Genomic DNA, 15,378 nt, shown 5'->3' on the forward strand with positions numbered 1-15,378 from the left:
AGCACACATAACTTCTCACTCCAGCCATGTTCAGAAGCACTGGGAGACAATGAGAAAATGGCTGTGATGGTGGTACAAGGTAGAGCAGGGGGAAGAAGCTGGAGCAGTGGGTGGGGCTGCACCAAGAAGGAGGGAGTGGGCAAGATTGAGGGGAGTGCCAAAGGCCTTCCCCTTTTCTCTTCCATCCAAAACACCACTATGCCCCACCTAGGACAATTTACAGGTCATTGCCTAGTTTACAATAAAATATAGCATGAAGATCCTTCTACATCAGAGGTGGGCGCAACTTCTAGGCTAAAACAGCTGGAGGGCTACAATGCCCATGATTGGCTATGCTGGCTAGGGCTGATGGGAATTGTAGGCCAAAACACTGAAGGGCCACAAGTTGCCCACTTCTGTCCTATATTGTCAGGGCTGTTTCATGGCCCTTGCCTATTTTACATACCTATGGTTGGATCCAGATTTATACAAACGTAGAGTAGACCCATTGAAATCAATGTGACTTCATTACTTAGTCCCATTGATTTAAATGGGTCTGCTCCGAGCATGACTAAAGCTGGGTTGAACTCAACTGTTATACAAGGATACAGAGTGCTGCACTTAAATCAGTTTGCAGAGCGGATCTCTACTCATTCCCAGAATGCATCATGCAACTTCTCTCCCAGAGCATACTTATGGCACCAGCTGGGGGCATGTTTATTCCTTGTCATCCAGGCATTTCTGAGATCCCGCTGTCCCTCGTGTTTTCTTCCTGTTCTGCACTTCTAATATAGATATCAGCGAATAGGATAGGAGCGTAAAGTATGGGATATCCTACATCAATCCTTATGGTTGGAGTAGATGAGCTTCACATCAACCCTACAGTTCTACAATTGCAACTGCCTTCTGGGAGATGTCATTCTGTACCAGTGCCCAATGCAGCAGCAAAAAGGAGAGCAGTTAACAGCATTTGGAGGGGAAGAGAAGCCAAAACAGATCAAAATAAGGCAAGTTGACCCACAACAGCTGCCAGTTGACACAAAAGGGTTAATTAACACAATTATGTCTGAGAAGTAAATTTACCTTCTTTTAACATGTGTCAAAATCACACATTAAGTATTCCTGAAAAACGATTTCAAGAACAACAAGCAGCAATCATCAGACTTCATTAATTTGCAAATCACCATGTATGAGGTCCATTTCACTGAATATAATTTAAGTGAAAAATCACGTCATGGTCTCTCTTCCACGTCTCTCCAACAGTCATGTGTATCAGGCCTAACTGAGTCCCTTTCCTGATCCATCAATATGGTGTTAGCATCACATATCTTAAAAAAGGTAATCATGCAGCAAGGCTTATTACAACTCAAAGTCTGTGTCTGAACTGGGAATGCTTGCTCTTCAGTTCCACGGCAGATGAGAGACCCAAAACCTTGACGGTAATTCAGAGACAGGGCTCCAAGTGACAGAAGTAAGTTGACTGGCCACTTTTTGTTAACTCCAAGACAGCTGAATTCTTGAGGATACCATTGCAATAATTCAAAATGTGAAAGCGTTAGACTTGGATTACTAAAATTTTAATCATTTTGAGTGTGTAAATTTTTGGTTGCAGACATAACAGTGACAGTCGCTTAAGGGATCTGGAATGGACTGAACGTATGTAATGCTCTCTCTCCTCTGTTATGTGAATTCTCTTGCCTTAACCATGGTTATTTATTATGTTTGCCTGAATATTAACTATGGTTAACCCAAACCAGGGTTTGTTTAAATCAGGGATGTGGGAATGTGTGCCCCTCCAGATGTTACTGGACTGCAACTTCCATCAGCCCTAGCCAGCATAGCCAATGGTGAGGGATGACAGGAGTTTATTATTTTATTTAAAATATTTCTAGGCCACCTTTCAGGGCAGGACCTGAAAGTTGCATTCCAACAACATCTGGAGCGCCAGACATTCCCCATCCTGAACAATAACTACGGTTAACCTGACTCAAGAGTCAGGAGTGAACAGTGGTTAAGGTTAACCATGGCTAATGTCACTGCAGGCATAACAACTAACCATGCTTGAAGCCTGTGGGGAAAATTCAAGTGTGAGAGGGACTTATACTACAGGGAAGTATATGTGAGCTTGTGGTCAGTTCCTAATCCATTAACCACTGTTCATGGATTACATCTGTACTGGTCACTGGAACAATGGAATTTAGTAACAAATACACTGGAATAGATGAGTTATGTACAAATACTTATTATTTACCCGTACTAGAATATCTGAGCTGGTGTACATTTAAACCTGCCTCTAAATTCAGTATTAAAAGTGATTTGTTGACAAAACACTCAACTGAGGTCAAGGTTAGTTGTACTTCCAATTGCATTTTAGGCTGTGGTGGATATATAAAAGGTTCTTCAGCAGTAAAAATCTTTCCCTCAGAAGAAGATGAAACCAGAGCTGGCTCCAATCCAATATAATGAAAAGAGGGAGGCTAAGGAAGGAGCTTCACAAAATGGTTCCCTGCTGTATAGAAAATGTAACAGAACCTCCAGTGCCTGCACAAAAGCCTCTCTACTGTTTCCCTACCAGCTTGCGGAAAACATCATAGATCTCTGGCTTCTCCTGTGCAAACTGCTCCACTGTATTCTTCTGCAGCCAGTCAGAGGAGCGCATTTGCTGCTGCAGGAGACCAATCAGATCGCCGAGGTTGGAGCTCCCGGCTGAGGCTGGCTCCTGGTGGTGCGACACGAAGATCACTTCATCGGTGCTGTCTGCTTTGCCCTCCGAGTCAGACTGGCATGACTGGTCTTTATCTTCGTTCAGGAGTTCATGTTCGTGGACTTCCAGCACCTCACGGATCCTTTGCAGGCCTGGAGGAAATGGGGGGTGGGGGTGGCAGGTGGAAATCCAATGTTGGATTCAGATGAAGAGCTACAGCGCTGAAGCTACCAAGCGTTGACAATTCAGAACCTACTGACATGTCACAGCTGCAGCTCCCCACTTTTCAGCTTGCCCCATGCCCCAGGGCCAAGCAACGTGGTGGTCGGAGCCCTCCTGGGGAAGCATCACATCCTGTATGTTTACTGTAACAAATTGCATGTAAGGGATGTCTTGGGGGTTGGGGGGAGAATGGCTGGAAACTTCAATCAGTGCAGAATGCAGTAGCCAGGCTATTCCCTGGGTCTGAACTGCCATTAACACATTGTTCCCGTGTAAAAGATCTATACTGGTTCCCACTTATGTTTCTGGGCTCAGTTCAAAGTGCTAGTTGAGAGCCAGTGTGGTGTAGTGGCAAGAGTGTTGGACTAGGAGCTGGGAGATCTGGGTTCTAGTCCCCACTCCGCCATGAAAGCTCACTGGGTGACTTTGGGCCAGTCACAGACTCTCAGCCCAACCCACCTCACAGGGCTGTTGTTGTGAGGATAAAATGGAGAGGAGGAGGATAATGTAAGCCGCCTTGGGTTCCTTGCGGGAGGAAGAAAGGCGGGGTATAAATGCAATAAATAAATAAAATAAATAGTTTTGGCCTGAGCCAGATTATCTGAAGGAAGACCTTCTCCCACGTGAACCTGCCTATCAATTAAGATGTTTCTCAGAGACCCTTCTCTGGGTGCCCCCGCCCTCCAAGGCTAAGGCAGGTGGCTCCTGGAGAAAGGGACTTTCCTAAAACACTGCCTCCCAAGATGCATTTATTTTTTCCTGTGAAGTCCATCCTCTTCTTCCATACCTTCAACGGTACCTTTTTATTGCTGTCTTTATTTTGACTTTTAATTGCTGGCTCCCTTGTTTCCCCTGTTGTTCCTATGTGCTGTTTCTTGTTGGAGTTCTTTCTGTATTTTGTTTTATATTGTAAGCAACCTTGAGGCTAACTGGCAGAAAGCAGGTGAGAGACATGCTAAAAAATGAATACAAATTGGATGCCAAAGGAACTCAACGAGTGTGGTCTCAACGCTCGGCAAGAACACAGAGAGGAGACCTCAACATTACTTTGAGATGGTGTGGAAGGTATTCCCTCAACTGCTTTCACCTGTCCTCACAGGATTGTTTTGGGTGCTCTTTTCTGCACCCTTTTGAGAAGAGGGACCAGAACTGCACATTATTGCAAATGCAGCTACACCCTAGATTTTTAGAAAGGGATTATAATACCCTTCAACTCTCTAACATAATAAAGTCCATGGCTTCTCTAGGTAACATGTTTGCGTGATGGCTCTTAGGGTTTTTCTGAAGTGTGACTCTGAAGTGCCAAAGAGTACTGAGGCATCTTCCTGCTCCTCCCTAGGTACAAACACAGGAACATGTATGTGATGGATGGGACTCCTGCACCAGAAGATGGCTGTCCTCACATACAGCCCTGGCCCTGTAGGTTGCTGCAAACAGAGGAGGTCAGAGCAGAAGAGAGATAGCTCCACAAACTGGTCAAGCTCCAGCCCTGACCAAGAGAGAGTGGGACTGATAGGGATCCATCTGTGGATCTTCTCTCCAGTCCACAGGACCCCCTTGAATTAAAGGCAGGAGAAAGACTTACAAGGATGAGGAAACCACACCACCTCTCCAGGAATCTCCCACCATCACCACCACCACCACCATACACATTTACATCAACGATGGGGGGAATCTTGCCCGATAGGTGAGTCAGATCGTGGTGGTCATGAGACAAATTGGAAATGTATCCTCTGAGGTATTAGGAGCCAGGAGTATAACTGGAACAAGGGTGATGCTGGTGGATACCCTCATAGCAATCAAAGTTACTAGTCACAATGGCTATATATGGCTCTTTCAGTATCGGAGGCAGTATGACTCTGTATACCAATTGGTAGGAAACATGAGTGAGGGTGCTGTTGCACTCGTGTCCTATTCATGGGCTTCCCACATGCAGCTGGTTGGCCACTGTGTGAACATTCTTGGGCATGCATGACTACTGATTCAGTGCAGTCCTCCCAACAGTTGTGGTGCCCCAGAATGATAGCCACTTCCCCCTAGCCACTTATGATAATGATATCAATGATATCACTAATGATAGCCACTTCCCCCTAGTTGTGGTGCCCCAGAATGATAGCCACTTCCCCCTAGCTCCCATTTTCCAACATATTCCTTTGGAATGTTTTTGAATATGGTGCAAAGCATAGCCTTTGAGCCAAGTGAGCCTCCCAGAAAAGGAAGCTGTGTTTGTTTAGCATGACAATTTACATTTGCCATCACGTTTTCTATTTAGTTGTTTCAGGGTTTTCCAGTCCCATTCTCTGCTTTACTGAAAAGATAAGATCCCCTGAGTTCAATGGGACTTCCTCCCTCCCAGGTAGGCATGCTCAGGACTACCCTTCATCTAAAAAGGTTTGAGGTCACTGATCTTCTCTATCTTTTATTTTAATTATATAACTTACATTGCCCCTTCCCGTTCTCTCACCTGCTTCATCTAATTACAAGTGTTCTCAAAAATAAAAAAAAAACTAGAAGGCAAGAAAGAGCAAGGATGGTGAAAGTAATGGGGAAAGACCGGCCTGCACAACTTCAGACCTGCCGAGGTAAATGCAGTCCACTAGCCATGTATGAATCCCACCAAAGATTTGATGAACCAGTTGGTGCTACTTGCCTAGGACTGCAAATTAGGGGAGTTGTCAAGGGAAGAACCACCACAAGGTTGCAAAGCACTGCATTTGCATACAGGAGGTCCCAGGTTCAGTTCCTGGCATTTCCAGGGAAGACTGGGAAAGGGCCTTGCCTGAGACCCTGGAGAGCCACTACCAGTCAGGGTAGACCAGGGTGGGGAACCCGTGGCTAGGGATGCTGGAGAAATTCGAGATGGATTAAAATGAGCTTGGATTTCTAAGAATCCAACCTGCGGAATCTGCTGCGGAGCAACCCCCACAGCCATGCAGAGTCTGTGGACTTTCGGATGATTTTTTTACTTTCCCGAAATTTACGCATATAAATCCATAGAAAAATACGCAAGTTTCTGCTGAGGAGTGGGGGGACAATACACTAAATGTTACGTACTGAAGTAAATGATGGAAATAGTTACATAAATATTTACGTAATTATTTCTGTATTTTCCGCAAGATGAAAAAAATATTCGCATACGTCTGTGGGTGGATGACGGAATGAAAGGCGCCTGACAATCCGCAAAACACAGACAGGGCAGATTTTACACAGTCCATACATCCCTACCTGTGGCCCTCCAGATGTTGTGGGACTCCACCTCTTCATCAGGCCCAGCCAGCACGGCCAATGGTCAAGGATGATGGGCATGGTAGTACAACATCTGGCCACAAGCTCCTCACCCCTGGATTAGATGATGTTGAGCTAAAGGGACCAATGGCCTGACCTAGCAGTCTACAATACCTTGCAGATTCTCCAGAAGAACCAGGGAAGGGGCAATGTAAGTCCTATCATTAAAATAACAGATGGAAAAGATGAGTGACCTTGAAGCTTATTAGACCAAGGCTAGTTCTGTGCACACTTAGTTGGAAGGGAGTAAGTTCCATTGAGTATGGGGCTTGTTGGGTCACCAGTTGTGCTGGCCTGGGACAGAAGACAGGATGAGGACACTGACCCAGGTGCAGCCGATGTATCTTGTCAGCAAAGATGATGCGGAACCAGCCAGGCTCGTTGCACTCAAAGTCTTTGCCACAGGAGAGCAGGACCTTGTTGTCCAGGAAGCGCCTCCAAAGCAACATTTCCTCTTCAAATGTCCCTCTTCTCAGGTACTGGAGTCAGTGAACAGGAGAACAAGGAGTCAAGGAACATGTAGGTGCAGACTCGGAGGAAGGCCCTGCAAAGGGGGAGACTTCCACAGACTCAGAGAAAGGTCTCCTTAAGTGCAGGAGGAAGCCGAAGAACTAAGGTCACCTACAGCAGCCTTCCCCAACCTGGAGCCCCTCCAGATGTTTAGGACTTCAACTCCCATCAGCCCCAGCCAGCTATGCAAATTGTTGAGGATGATGGGAGCTGTAGTCCAAAACATCAGGAGGGCGCCAGGCTGGGGAAGGCTTCCCTGCAGAGTAAGTGGAAAGTGAGACCCAATGCCAAAGACCCCACCCAGCAAAATTAAGAATAGATTTAAAGAAAGGGGCATTTTCCTACTTCAGGGAACGGGGTAGCCATGGCCCCAGCACAGCCAAGGGAATTAGAGAGCATGGAATAGTTTGCTTTCTGCTGTTGGAGTAAGAAGGTACATGGTGATTTTGCTAGGATGTTTTTGCTGGCTGTAAAGGGGAAGCACCTGGCAAACTGGAGAACATTTATTTTAGTTTATCTAATTTATACTTGCTACTTGCATTGCCACCTTGTGACCAGGATGTACAAGCAGCTTAGGAACATAGGAAATTGCTTTATACCAGCGTAGACTGCTTGTCCATATGGCTCACCTGTCCTCAACCTGATGCCCCCCAGACGTGTCGGATTACACATTCCATAATACTCCAGCCAGGTTTTGAAAGGCTGATCTAGCCCAGTACTGTCTTATCAGGCTATGGCTCTCCAGGGTCTTGGGCAGACTTTCACATCACCCGCTACTTGATCCTTTTCACTGGTGAAGATGGGGACAGTGGAGGCTGGGGGCTCCAATATCACTGGAGAGGTGAATCTGCTTTGGGTTTCAGTCAGAACTCTAAAGGAGCCATCCAAGGCTGGATAGAGTTCTGACTGAAATCTGGAGCAGATTCACCGCCCCACAAACATTGGAACCACCAGCCTCCACTGGATGGGGATGGAACCTGGGACCCTCTGCATGCAAAGCATGAGCTCTACCCCTGAGCTATGGTCCCTCCCAAAGCTTGCAAGTACAACTTCCAGATCAAATCATCAACAAATGCAACCCAACTAAAAACATCTTATAAACATTAAAATTCAAGTCCCAGATCAACTGAGAATTTATAGTCAAAAAACCGATCTCAGAAAAATAGCATACAAATTCCAATAAAATTACTTAGCTGCTTCATAAAAGATCTCCATAAGCATTTCTGAATAAAAATGTCTATTTGTCATGACAGCTAAATGGAACCTGCATGTTCGGGTGTAGCATACCTCTGAATACCAGATGCTGTGGACAACAACAGGTGAGAGCTGTGTAGCCATCCAGCTTCCCACTGTTGAACAGAATCCTGGACTAGATGGACTCTTAGTTTGGTCCAGTCAGGCTCCTCTAATGACCACTGACCTTTCGGAAGTCAATCCATATAAAGAAGCCTGCATTGCGATTGAGGAAGGGGACCCCAAGGGTCTTGAGCTCATCTGTCACAAAAGTATGGGCAGCTTTCAGCCTGTCGTGGTTGGCCCGTAAGTACACCTGGTCGATCCAGTCTAGCCAAGAGGGAGAAGACATTCAGGCAAGGTTCAAACATATGCACATATAACCGCTTGATTTCTTGAGGACTGGCAACTTGGTGTGTTTACACTGGGTTCTAGTTCACATGGAAGCCACACAGGCATAAGGAGCCCTTTCCCACATTCAATGGAATGCATGGAGATTGGGTGTGTACCCTGGAGCGTAGTCCTGCTTCCCTCTCCATGCATTTCCTATATGTGTGTGTGAGGTGGGCTTGCACTGGAATGCAGGGTGAGACTTGTTTTCTTTTTTAACTGACAGCTCTGCCAAATTGTCAATCTCCAATATATGTCCTGAGATTCTAAATGGGTAAGAGCCCTCACACCCTTTGCCTCACCTCTGTCTCTGAGGAGCTGGGCCATTTTGTATTGGACAGGCCCACAGACCCCATGGAAGTAGCACAAGGAAGCAACAGCATTGGCCACATCTTGGTTCAAGGTGTACAAGGTTCCAAACCGAATCCCAGAGGCAGCGAAATCCTGGAAGGGGGTGGGGGCAAATAATAATCACACCATCATAACATAAACCCATCTTTTGAGGCAATCAACCTTTTGCTATTCTCTCTCATGCATAGCTGTGGAGATCATGTGAACATTAGAAAACAGCACTCACCTTACTAATTCCCCACATGACATGAGTCCTCTGTGGATCAGGTAATCTGCATGTAAGGAGATGGTATACAGGGATGTTAGCCACAAATTGCTGAGGCTTCTGGATCATTGGCCCAGCATTCCAAAACTACACAGTGGACACAGATTGCACTTGCTTTTCTTTTCTCTTCTCATGAAAACTTTGCTCCATGGGGCCAAGCTAGACATGTTGTTAATTGTGCGAATATGGGGAAGCCTAAGCAGGATTGTGGGGGAGTGGAGGGTGGAATCTAACACTTTCTCTCCCTGCCAGAGTCCCGACAAAAATCCTCCACACACACCCCAACCCCCCACCCGGCTTCTGCTTGCATTTCAAGGGAAGCTGCCGCTGGAAACACAAGTAGCTGCTTCCACAGGGGAGGGGGGATTTTTGTCAGGGAAAAGTCCCCTCTTGGCAGGGGAAAAAATAATTAAACACCCCCCTCTTCACTGTCCCATCATCCCATGGCTCCTGTGGCTTCTATTTACATAAACAAAAAGCAAGCGGATGATACCCGATCTTGCTTCCTTTCATTAAACTCTTCCTCTCTCAGAGGCCATTCCACCCAACTACCCTGTGAGTTAAAGAGGAAGAGGAAGTAAACTGCCACCAAAGCCATCTCTTCAAACAGGCTTTTAAAACCATTTCTAATTATATAAAGTCTCCCTCCCTATTTATTCCTTGTGTGTCATATCTTAAATTTAGATTGTAAGCCTGAGAGCAAGGACTGTCATGCTATGTATCTTTGTGAGCTGTTCTGAGAGCCTTTTGGGCTCCAGGGCAGAGTGTAAATAGATTTTTAGATTTTATGTCATGTTTAATTTGGTCCCCAGAGTCTGAAGACCACACCCCAAAGGACCAAGGGCCACTGTTCTGCCCATACATTTCTACACCATGATATAGCAAGGCCTCAAAACAAACATCATATAAATACAGACCAATGTCAAGGCCGATTACAATTATTGTGCCAAAAGGGTCCAGAGAGCCATTTTCTCAGGACAGCTTCTGAAGTGACTAGAAATTTCTGAAAGGTGGCCTAGAAATATTTTATTTCTAAAAAGTGTATATGTATATATATGTACACACACACACACACACACACACACACACACACGAGGCTGGGGGTTCCAATGTCAGTGGGGTGGTGAATCCTTTGCCCCTTGGATGGCTCCTTTAGAGTTCTAACTGAAACCCAGAGCAGATTCACCACCCCGCTGACATCGGAGCTGCCAGTCTTTACTGCGTGTGTGTGTGTGTGTGTGTGTGAGTGTGTGTGTGTGTGTGTGTGTGTGTTTTAGATAGGTGACTGATAAATACACTACAAAGCATGGAAAGCCCTTTATCCAGTCACAAGCTCTCAAAAAAGGAGCGTATCACATTACTTCCAAGAAAAGCTGCCAACTTCTGACCTGGTACAGCCCTTCTACATCTTTAATAGCTGCTTGGGCCAGAAAGGCACTTGCTCAGTGCTGCTTCTCTTTCAGAGCATCGGTGACCCTCGTTCATAGGTGACTGAAGCGCTAAAACTGGCTTTACCTGTCCATTTCCAGCACACTGTGGAACGTGGCAGAATCATCAAAAACTGACAGCATGTAGATCTCATCCACAATCACATGTAACTCATGCCTGGAACAGAAAAGAAAAACAGAGAGGACGTTTTAAGCAATAGGTAGGGAGGCTACTTGCTGCCAGGAAACAGGCAAAATATTCTAACACTTTAACAGGCAGCCACTAGAAAGGAACAGCCAGAGTTTGAGAGGCCAGTGTTGCCAAAACTGGACAGCCAGAATGGGGCTCAAGCATCATACCTGGCAGCTAACAGTCACTCTCTCATTCCTAGAGATTACGGCAAAACTTCCACAGACATCAGGTTTGCCCCATAAACGGCTGTCTTTCTCTGACACACTAGCAGCCCATGGATAAAGACAGAATGGTACACTGGTCTTGTCCTCCCCCTGGAATGCCTAGCTCTTCCCAGAAAGAAAGGAGCATCACCATCTATTGCAGGGGTTTTGAACCTCTTCCAGCCCAAGGGCTAAATTCCACTTTGGAGAAGCTTGCGGGGAGGGGGATGCATTCCGGTGGTGGGTGGGACTGAAGGCAAAGGGGATGGACCCAAAAATACCAGCATATTTTAGTTTAAAGCAGTTTCTGCCAGTAACTAAGCCTTAGGAGAGGCATTTCAACCTTTTAGAATGAAGGCCGGGAGCGGGGGGATGCTCAAAACCCAGGAGACCACCAACAGTATGGGGATGAGGGAAAATAAAGTAGGTCCGATCGTGGTAAGACAGAGATGCTAGTGGTAGGTGGTTCTTCTGAATCGGCAGATGGTGTTTGGCCCATTCTGAATGGGATTGGACTCCCCCTGAAGGATCTGGCTTGCACTCTGAGGATGCTATTAGATCCAGCCCTTTCATTAGAGATCCACATGAACTCAGTGTCAGGAAGCACCTTCCCTTAGCCCATGTGCCAGCTGTAACCCTTCCTGGGCTGAGGTAAGTTATTCAGTGTAGAGAGAGCCAGTGTAGTGTAGTGGTGAGAGTGACGGACTGGGAACGGGGAGATCCAGGTTCTAGTCCCCACTTGGCCATGGAAGCTCACTGGGTGACTTTGGGCCAGTCACAGACTCTCAGCCCAACCTACCTCACAGGGTTGTTGTTGTGAGGATACAACAGGTGAGGAGGAGGATAATGTAAGCCGCCTTGAGTTCCTTGCGAGAGGGAGAAAGGCGGGGTATAAATGCAATAAATAAATAAATAAATAAATAAATTCAAGCTCTGATAACATGCCCATTTGGTTTACTGCAATGTATTGTGTGGAGGGCTTCTCTTAAGCATTGTTTAGAAACTGCAATGAGTACAAAGTGTGGCAGCTAAATTAGTCATTGATATTTTGCCAGGCTTAAAGCAGCACTGACCCTGGTCCATTTCCCAGAACAATTTACAGCGCTGGCTTTAACCTTTAAAGTCCTAAACAGCTTGGGACCTTGCTGCTTTGGGGACCACCTTCTTCTATATGAAGATGCCTGCCTAAATAAACTTTTCCTCCAAGGCCCTTCTTCAGCTCCTCCTGCCTTTAGAAGTGAGGTGGGTGGTGACCTGTAAGATGGCTTTTTCAGCTGTAGCTTTGGAATACCCTCCTCAGGACTTTCCTGTCTGATGTCTTTTTATCTCCTCTATGTTTTTCTGCTGCAGTTTTTTTGGTGCTTCATTTTTGTATTAATATTATTATTATTTTAGCCTTTTTTTAATGTCAGCCCCTACATGAGATGAGATCACGTTACAAATCTTCAAAATAAAGAGTATCTATGCCTAGGGAAAGATGGGACAATCTACATGCTACAAAAGTCTTTTTCATGTTGGAAAAGTGTAATATACGAAGCTAGCGCCACTTGGTGTCTATACTACCATGGAGAACCAGCACAGCTGTGCCTTAGGGTTCTGGCCAGCAAGTAATAGAAAGTTAAGAACATAAGAGCCATGCTGGATCAGACCAAGAGTCCATCTAGTCCAGCGTTGTGTTCACACAGTGGCCAACCAGCTGTAGACCAGGAACCCACAAGTAGGACATGAGTGCAACAGCACTCTCCTGCCCATGTTCCCCAGCAACTGGTGTACGTAAGTTTACTGCCTCTGGTACTGGAGGTCGCACATAGCCATCCGGACTAGTAGCCATTGATAGCCTTTTCCTCCATGTATTTATCTAACCCCCTTTTAAAGCCATACAAATTGGTGGCCATCACTACATCTTGAGGTAGCAAATTCCATAGTTTAACTATGTGCTGTGTGAAGAAGTTCTTCCTTTTATCTGTCCTAACCCTCTCACCAATCAGCTTCATGGGATGATCCTGAGTTCTAGTATTTTGAGAGAGGGAGAAAAATCTCTCCCTGTCCACATTTTCCACACCATGCATAATTTTGTACACCTCTATTATGTCTCCCCTTACTTGATAGAGGTGCAGAAAATATCTAAAATTCTCTAGATATTTTCTCCACTCAGTATATAAAAACTGCATCTTTTCTTCCGATCCCTTTGTTCCATCAATTGGAATAAGTTGTTTACATCACACAAAAAGGTTCAAAGATAATTAGGCAGCCAAAGATATTTGCACTATTGGACTGTCAAGACTCCAAACATCACCTCTTTCAAGCTTCTAAGGCTGTCATACCTTTTTGCAAATTCCAAATACTCATGTAACTCCGAAAGAGAATAGATGTCCCCCAAGGGGTTTTGAGGGTTCAGGAGAATCAAGGCCTTTACCCTGACACCCTATAAAACAAAAACAACAGTGTTGAAACACTCACCCACAAAAGCTTGGATACAGAACACTGCCTGTCAAGAAATCTGCTTATAATGAGGGGTTGCATTGGCAACCCCTCATTAGCAGGTGACTGAAGCACTGAAGCGGGCTTTACCTGTCCATTTGCAACACCCTCTGGAATGTGGTAAACTGAGGGAGTTCGGTCACTTCCTTATGTACAGGGTCTTGCAGGGTTTAATGTGGGGTCAGGAACCTGGCGGACTGCCTTCCTTTATATATACCCAGGCGACCTTTAAGATCATCAGAGGAGGCCTTGCTGGTCATTCCAAAACGAACTGAATGTTGCCATGAAGAACCTTCTCTGTAGCGGCACCTACCCTCTGGAAAACCCTCCCTCATGCAGTTCAGGAGGAAGAAAATGTGACATCTTTTAAACACCTCACCCAGGCTTTCCCTGGGTTGTAAATAAATTAATCTTGCTGCTCCATTTTGCTGCTCCTTGAATTGTTTTTACTGTAGTTGTTTCAATTTTGTGCTTTTAATACTATGTTTTTAATGTTGTGTTTTAAATATTGTATTTAGATGTATTTTAATATTTATTATAAACCGTTGAGGGATTTTATTGTATCCACCGGTATACAAATGTCACAAACAAACAAACAAACGGGCTTATTCTCAGAGATGGGTGAGTGCCAAGACTCCCTTAGGCTACTTCACACCCATCTTGATTCATGTGGGGTTAATTTTGTGGGTGGTACCAATGGTGCTGGCCTGTTGTCCCTCATGCCATTCAAAATATATTCCCTGTTGTTGGTTTGGCCCCGGTAGGCCCAAGGGACCACTGGATTCTGCAAGTTCTAGAGCAGCCATGATACATTAAGGTGGATGTCCACAGTGGAAAAATCCAAGTCCCTTCAGGCTGCTTGGAGTTTGGCTAAATCTTAGTGACTGTAAATGTGAGACCTTGGCATCTTAGTCGATGATAAAAACCTCATTAGGAGGAAGCATCATATCTAATAACATGCTAACAAGACAAGCCACAATAGAAGCTCACAGAGAATGTGGAATCATAACATTAATGGAATGTTTGGAAGAATGCTCTGAAAGTATGTGCTGTTGTGTCATCTGTCAAACTGACCTGTGAAAAATCTGCAGAAAAGAAGGTCCTAGTTATACTTGCCCCCAGATATGCCTTATGTAGGCTTCCACATGTGAGGAAATTGACATAAAAGATGGGGAAAAATCTGCTCCTATCTGTGATCATTATGAAAAGATGTTCTGAGCACATACAATGGCTACTTCTGCTCCTGCTTCTCCCTTCTTCTCTGGGATATTTTTCCATTTCCCCTCCCCCAGGTATGGCTTGGCTGGAGACAACTGGAACCTTAGCCTCACAGCATAGACTGGCTCGGATGGACATGGAAGAATCTGTAGATATAAATTTTGCCTATCATAGTGGAGAAGTCTAATAATATGGGCTGGAGGGAGATGCAGGCCTAGGATTACTATTCAAATTGCTTTGACTGCTTTGTTAATGACAATCCAGTATCATTCTTATGCCATTCTTAAGCCATTCACATTGTTTTGTTGGCTTGTTGATTGCTTGCTTTCTTCTCTGAGCAATATTTTTTAAATACTAATGTTACTCTGTCAGTTTTCAGTTTTCTGTGTGAAGATCATATCATTTTCAGATATTGTGTTTCAATAAACTACTTAATTGGTTTCAATTAGAAGCTTGAATTTGTGGTCTTTTACACCAGTCATGCTTTACTCTCTGACCCACTGGGTTGCGAAGGTGCAAATCAGAACTCAGATTAGACCACTGTATTAACACCTGTAAAAAATGTTTATCTATTTGTCTAAACATAGAATTTCTATCTAAAGCAATAAGACAGCAGCAAAAACGTCACCACACATCAGGTCCACATCACACATAGCTCCCAAAACTTATAGCATTGTTGAGGCTGCCAGACTACCCTTGGCCACTGAAATAGTTCAAAACAGTATCTAAAGCTTTATATTACACTCGGCAACATCCCTTTAATTTGTACTCCTGTCCAGTCCTGTGCCACTAGATCTAGCAACTGTAAGATCAGCCAAGCTCACCTCAGATTGTGCATCCTGCAAGGCATTCTTTAGTTTGTCCACAGTGAGTTGGAATGGACGGGTGGATGTGCCAGTGACCTGAAACATATCGAA

General features: G+C 45.1%; 1 protein-coding gene across 1 annotated transcript in view; it reads right to left on the bottom strand.

The window, feature by feature from the left end:
- Positions 1-1,008: 1,008 nt before the first annotated feature.
- LOC146357554 (1-aminocyclopropane-1-carboxylate synthase-like protein 1) overlaps positions 1,009-15,378 on the bottom strand; it is a 29,653-nt gene continuing 15,283 nt past the window's right edge. The window contains exons 8-15 of the mRNA XM_084850929.1: positions 15,286-15,363; positions 13,087-13,187; positions 10,455-10,544; positions 8,901-8,946; positions 8,626-8,767; positions 8,121-8,263; positions 6,516-6,669; positions 1,009-2,835 (exon numbers count right to left, since the gene is read on the bottom strand). Coding sequence (XP_084707055.1) covers positions 2,537-2,835; positions 6,516-6,669; positions 8,121-8,263; positions 8,626-8,767; positions 8,901-8,946; positions 10,455-10,544; positions 13,087-13,187; positions 15,286-15,363 — 1,053 coding nt within the window. The 3' untranslated portion in view covers positions 1,009-2,536. The remainder of the gene's footprint in view (positions 2,836-6,515; positions 6,670-8,120; positions 8,264-8,625; positions 8,768-8,900; positions 8,947-10,454; positions 10,545-13,086; positions 13,188-15,285; positions 15,364-15,378) is intronic.

The sequence above is a fragment of the Heloderma suspectum genome, chromosome 1 (assembly GCF_057233095.1).
Source record: "Heloderma suspectum isolate Gila_16-S chromosome 1, 16-S_ref, whole genome shotgun sequence".
NCBI classification, from domain to species: domain Eukaryota; kingdom Metazoa; phylum Chordata; class Lepidosauria; order Squamata; family Helodermatidae; genus Heloderma; species Heloderma suspectum.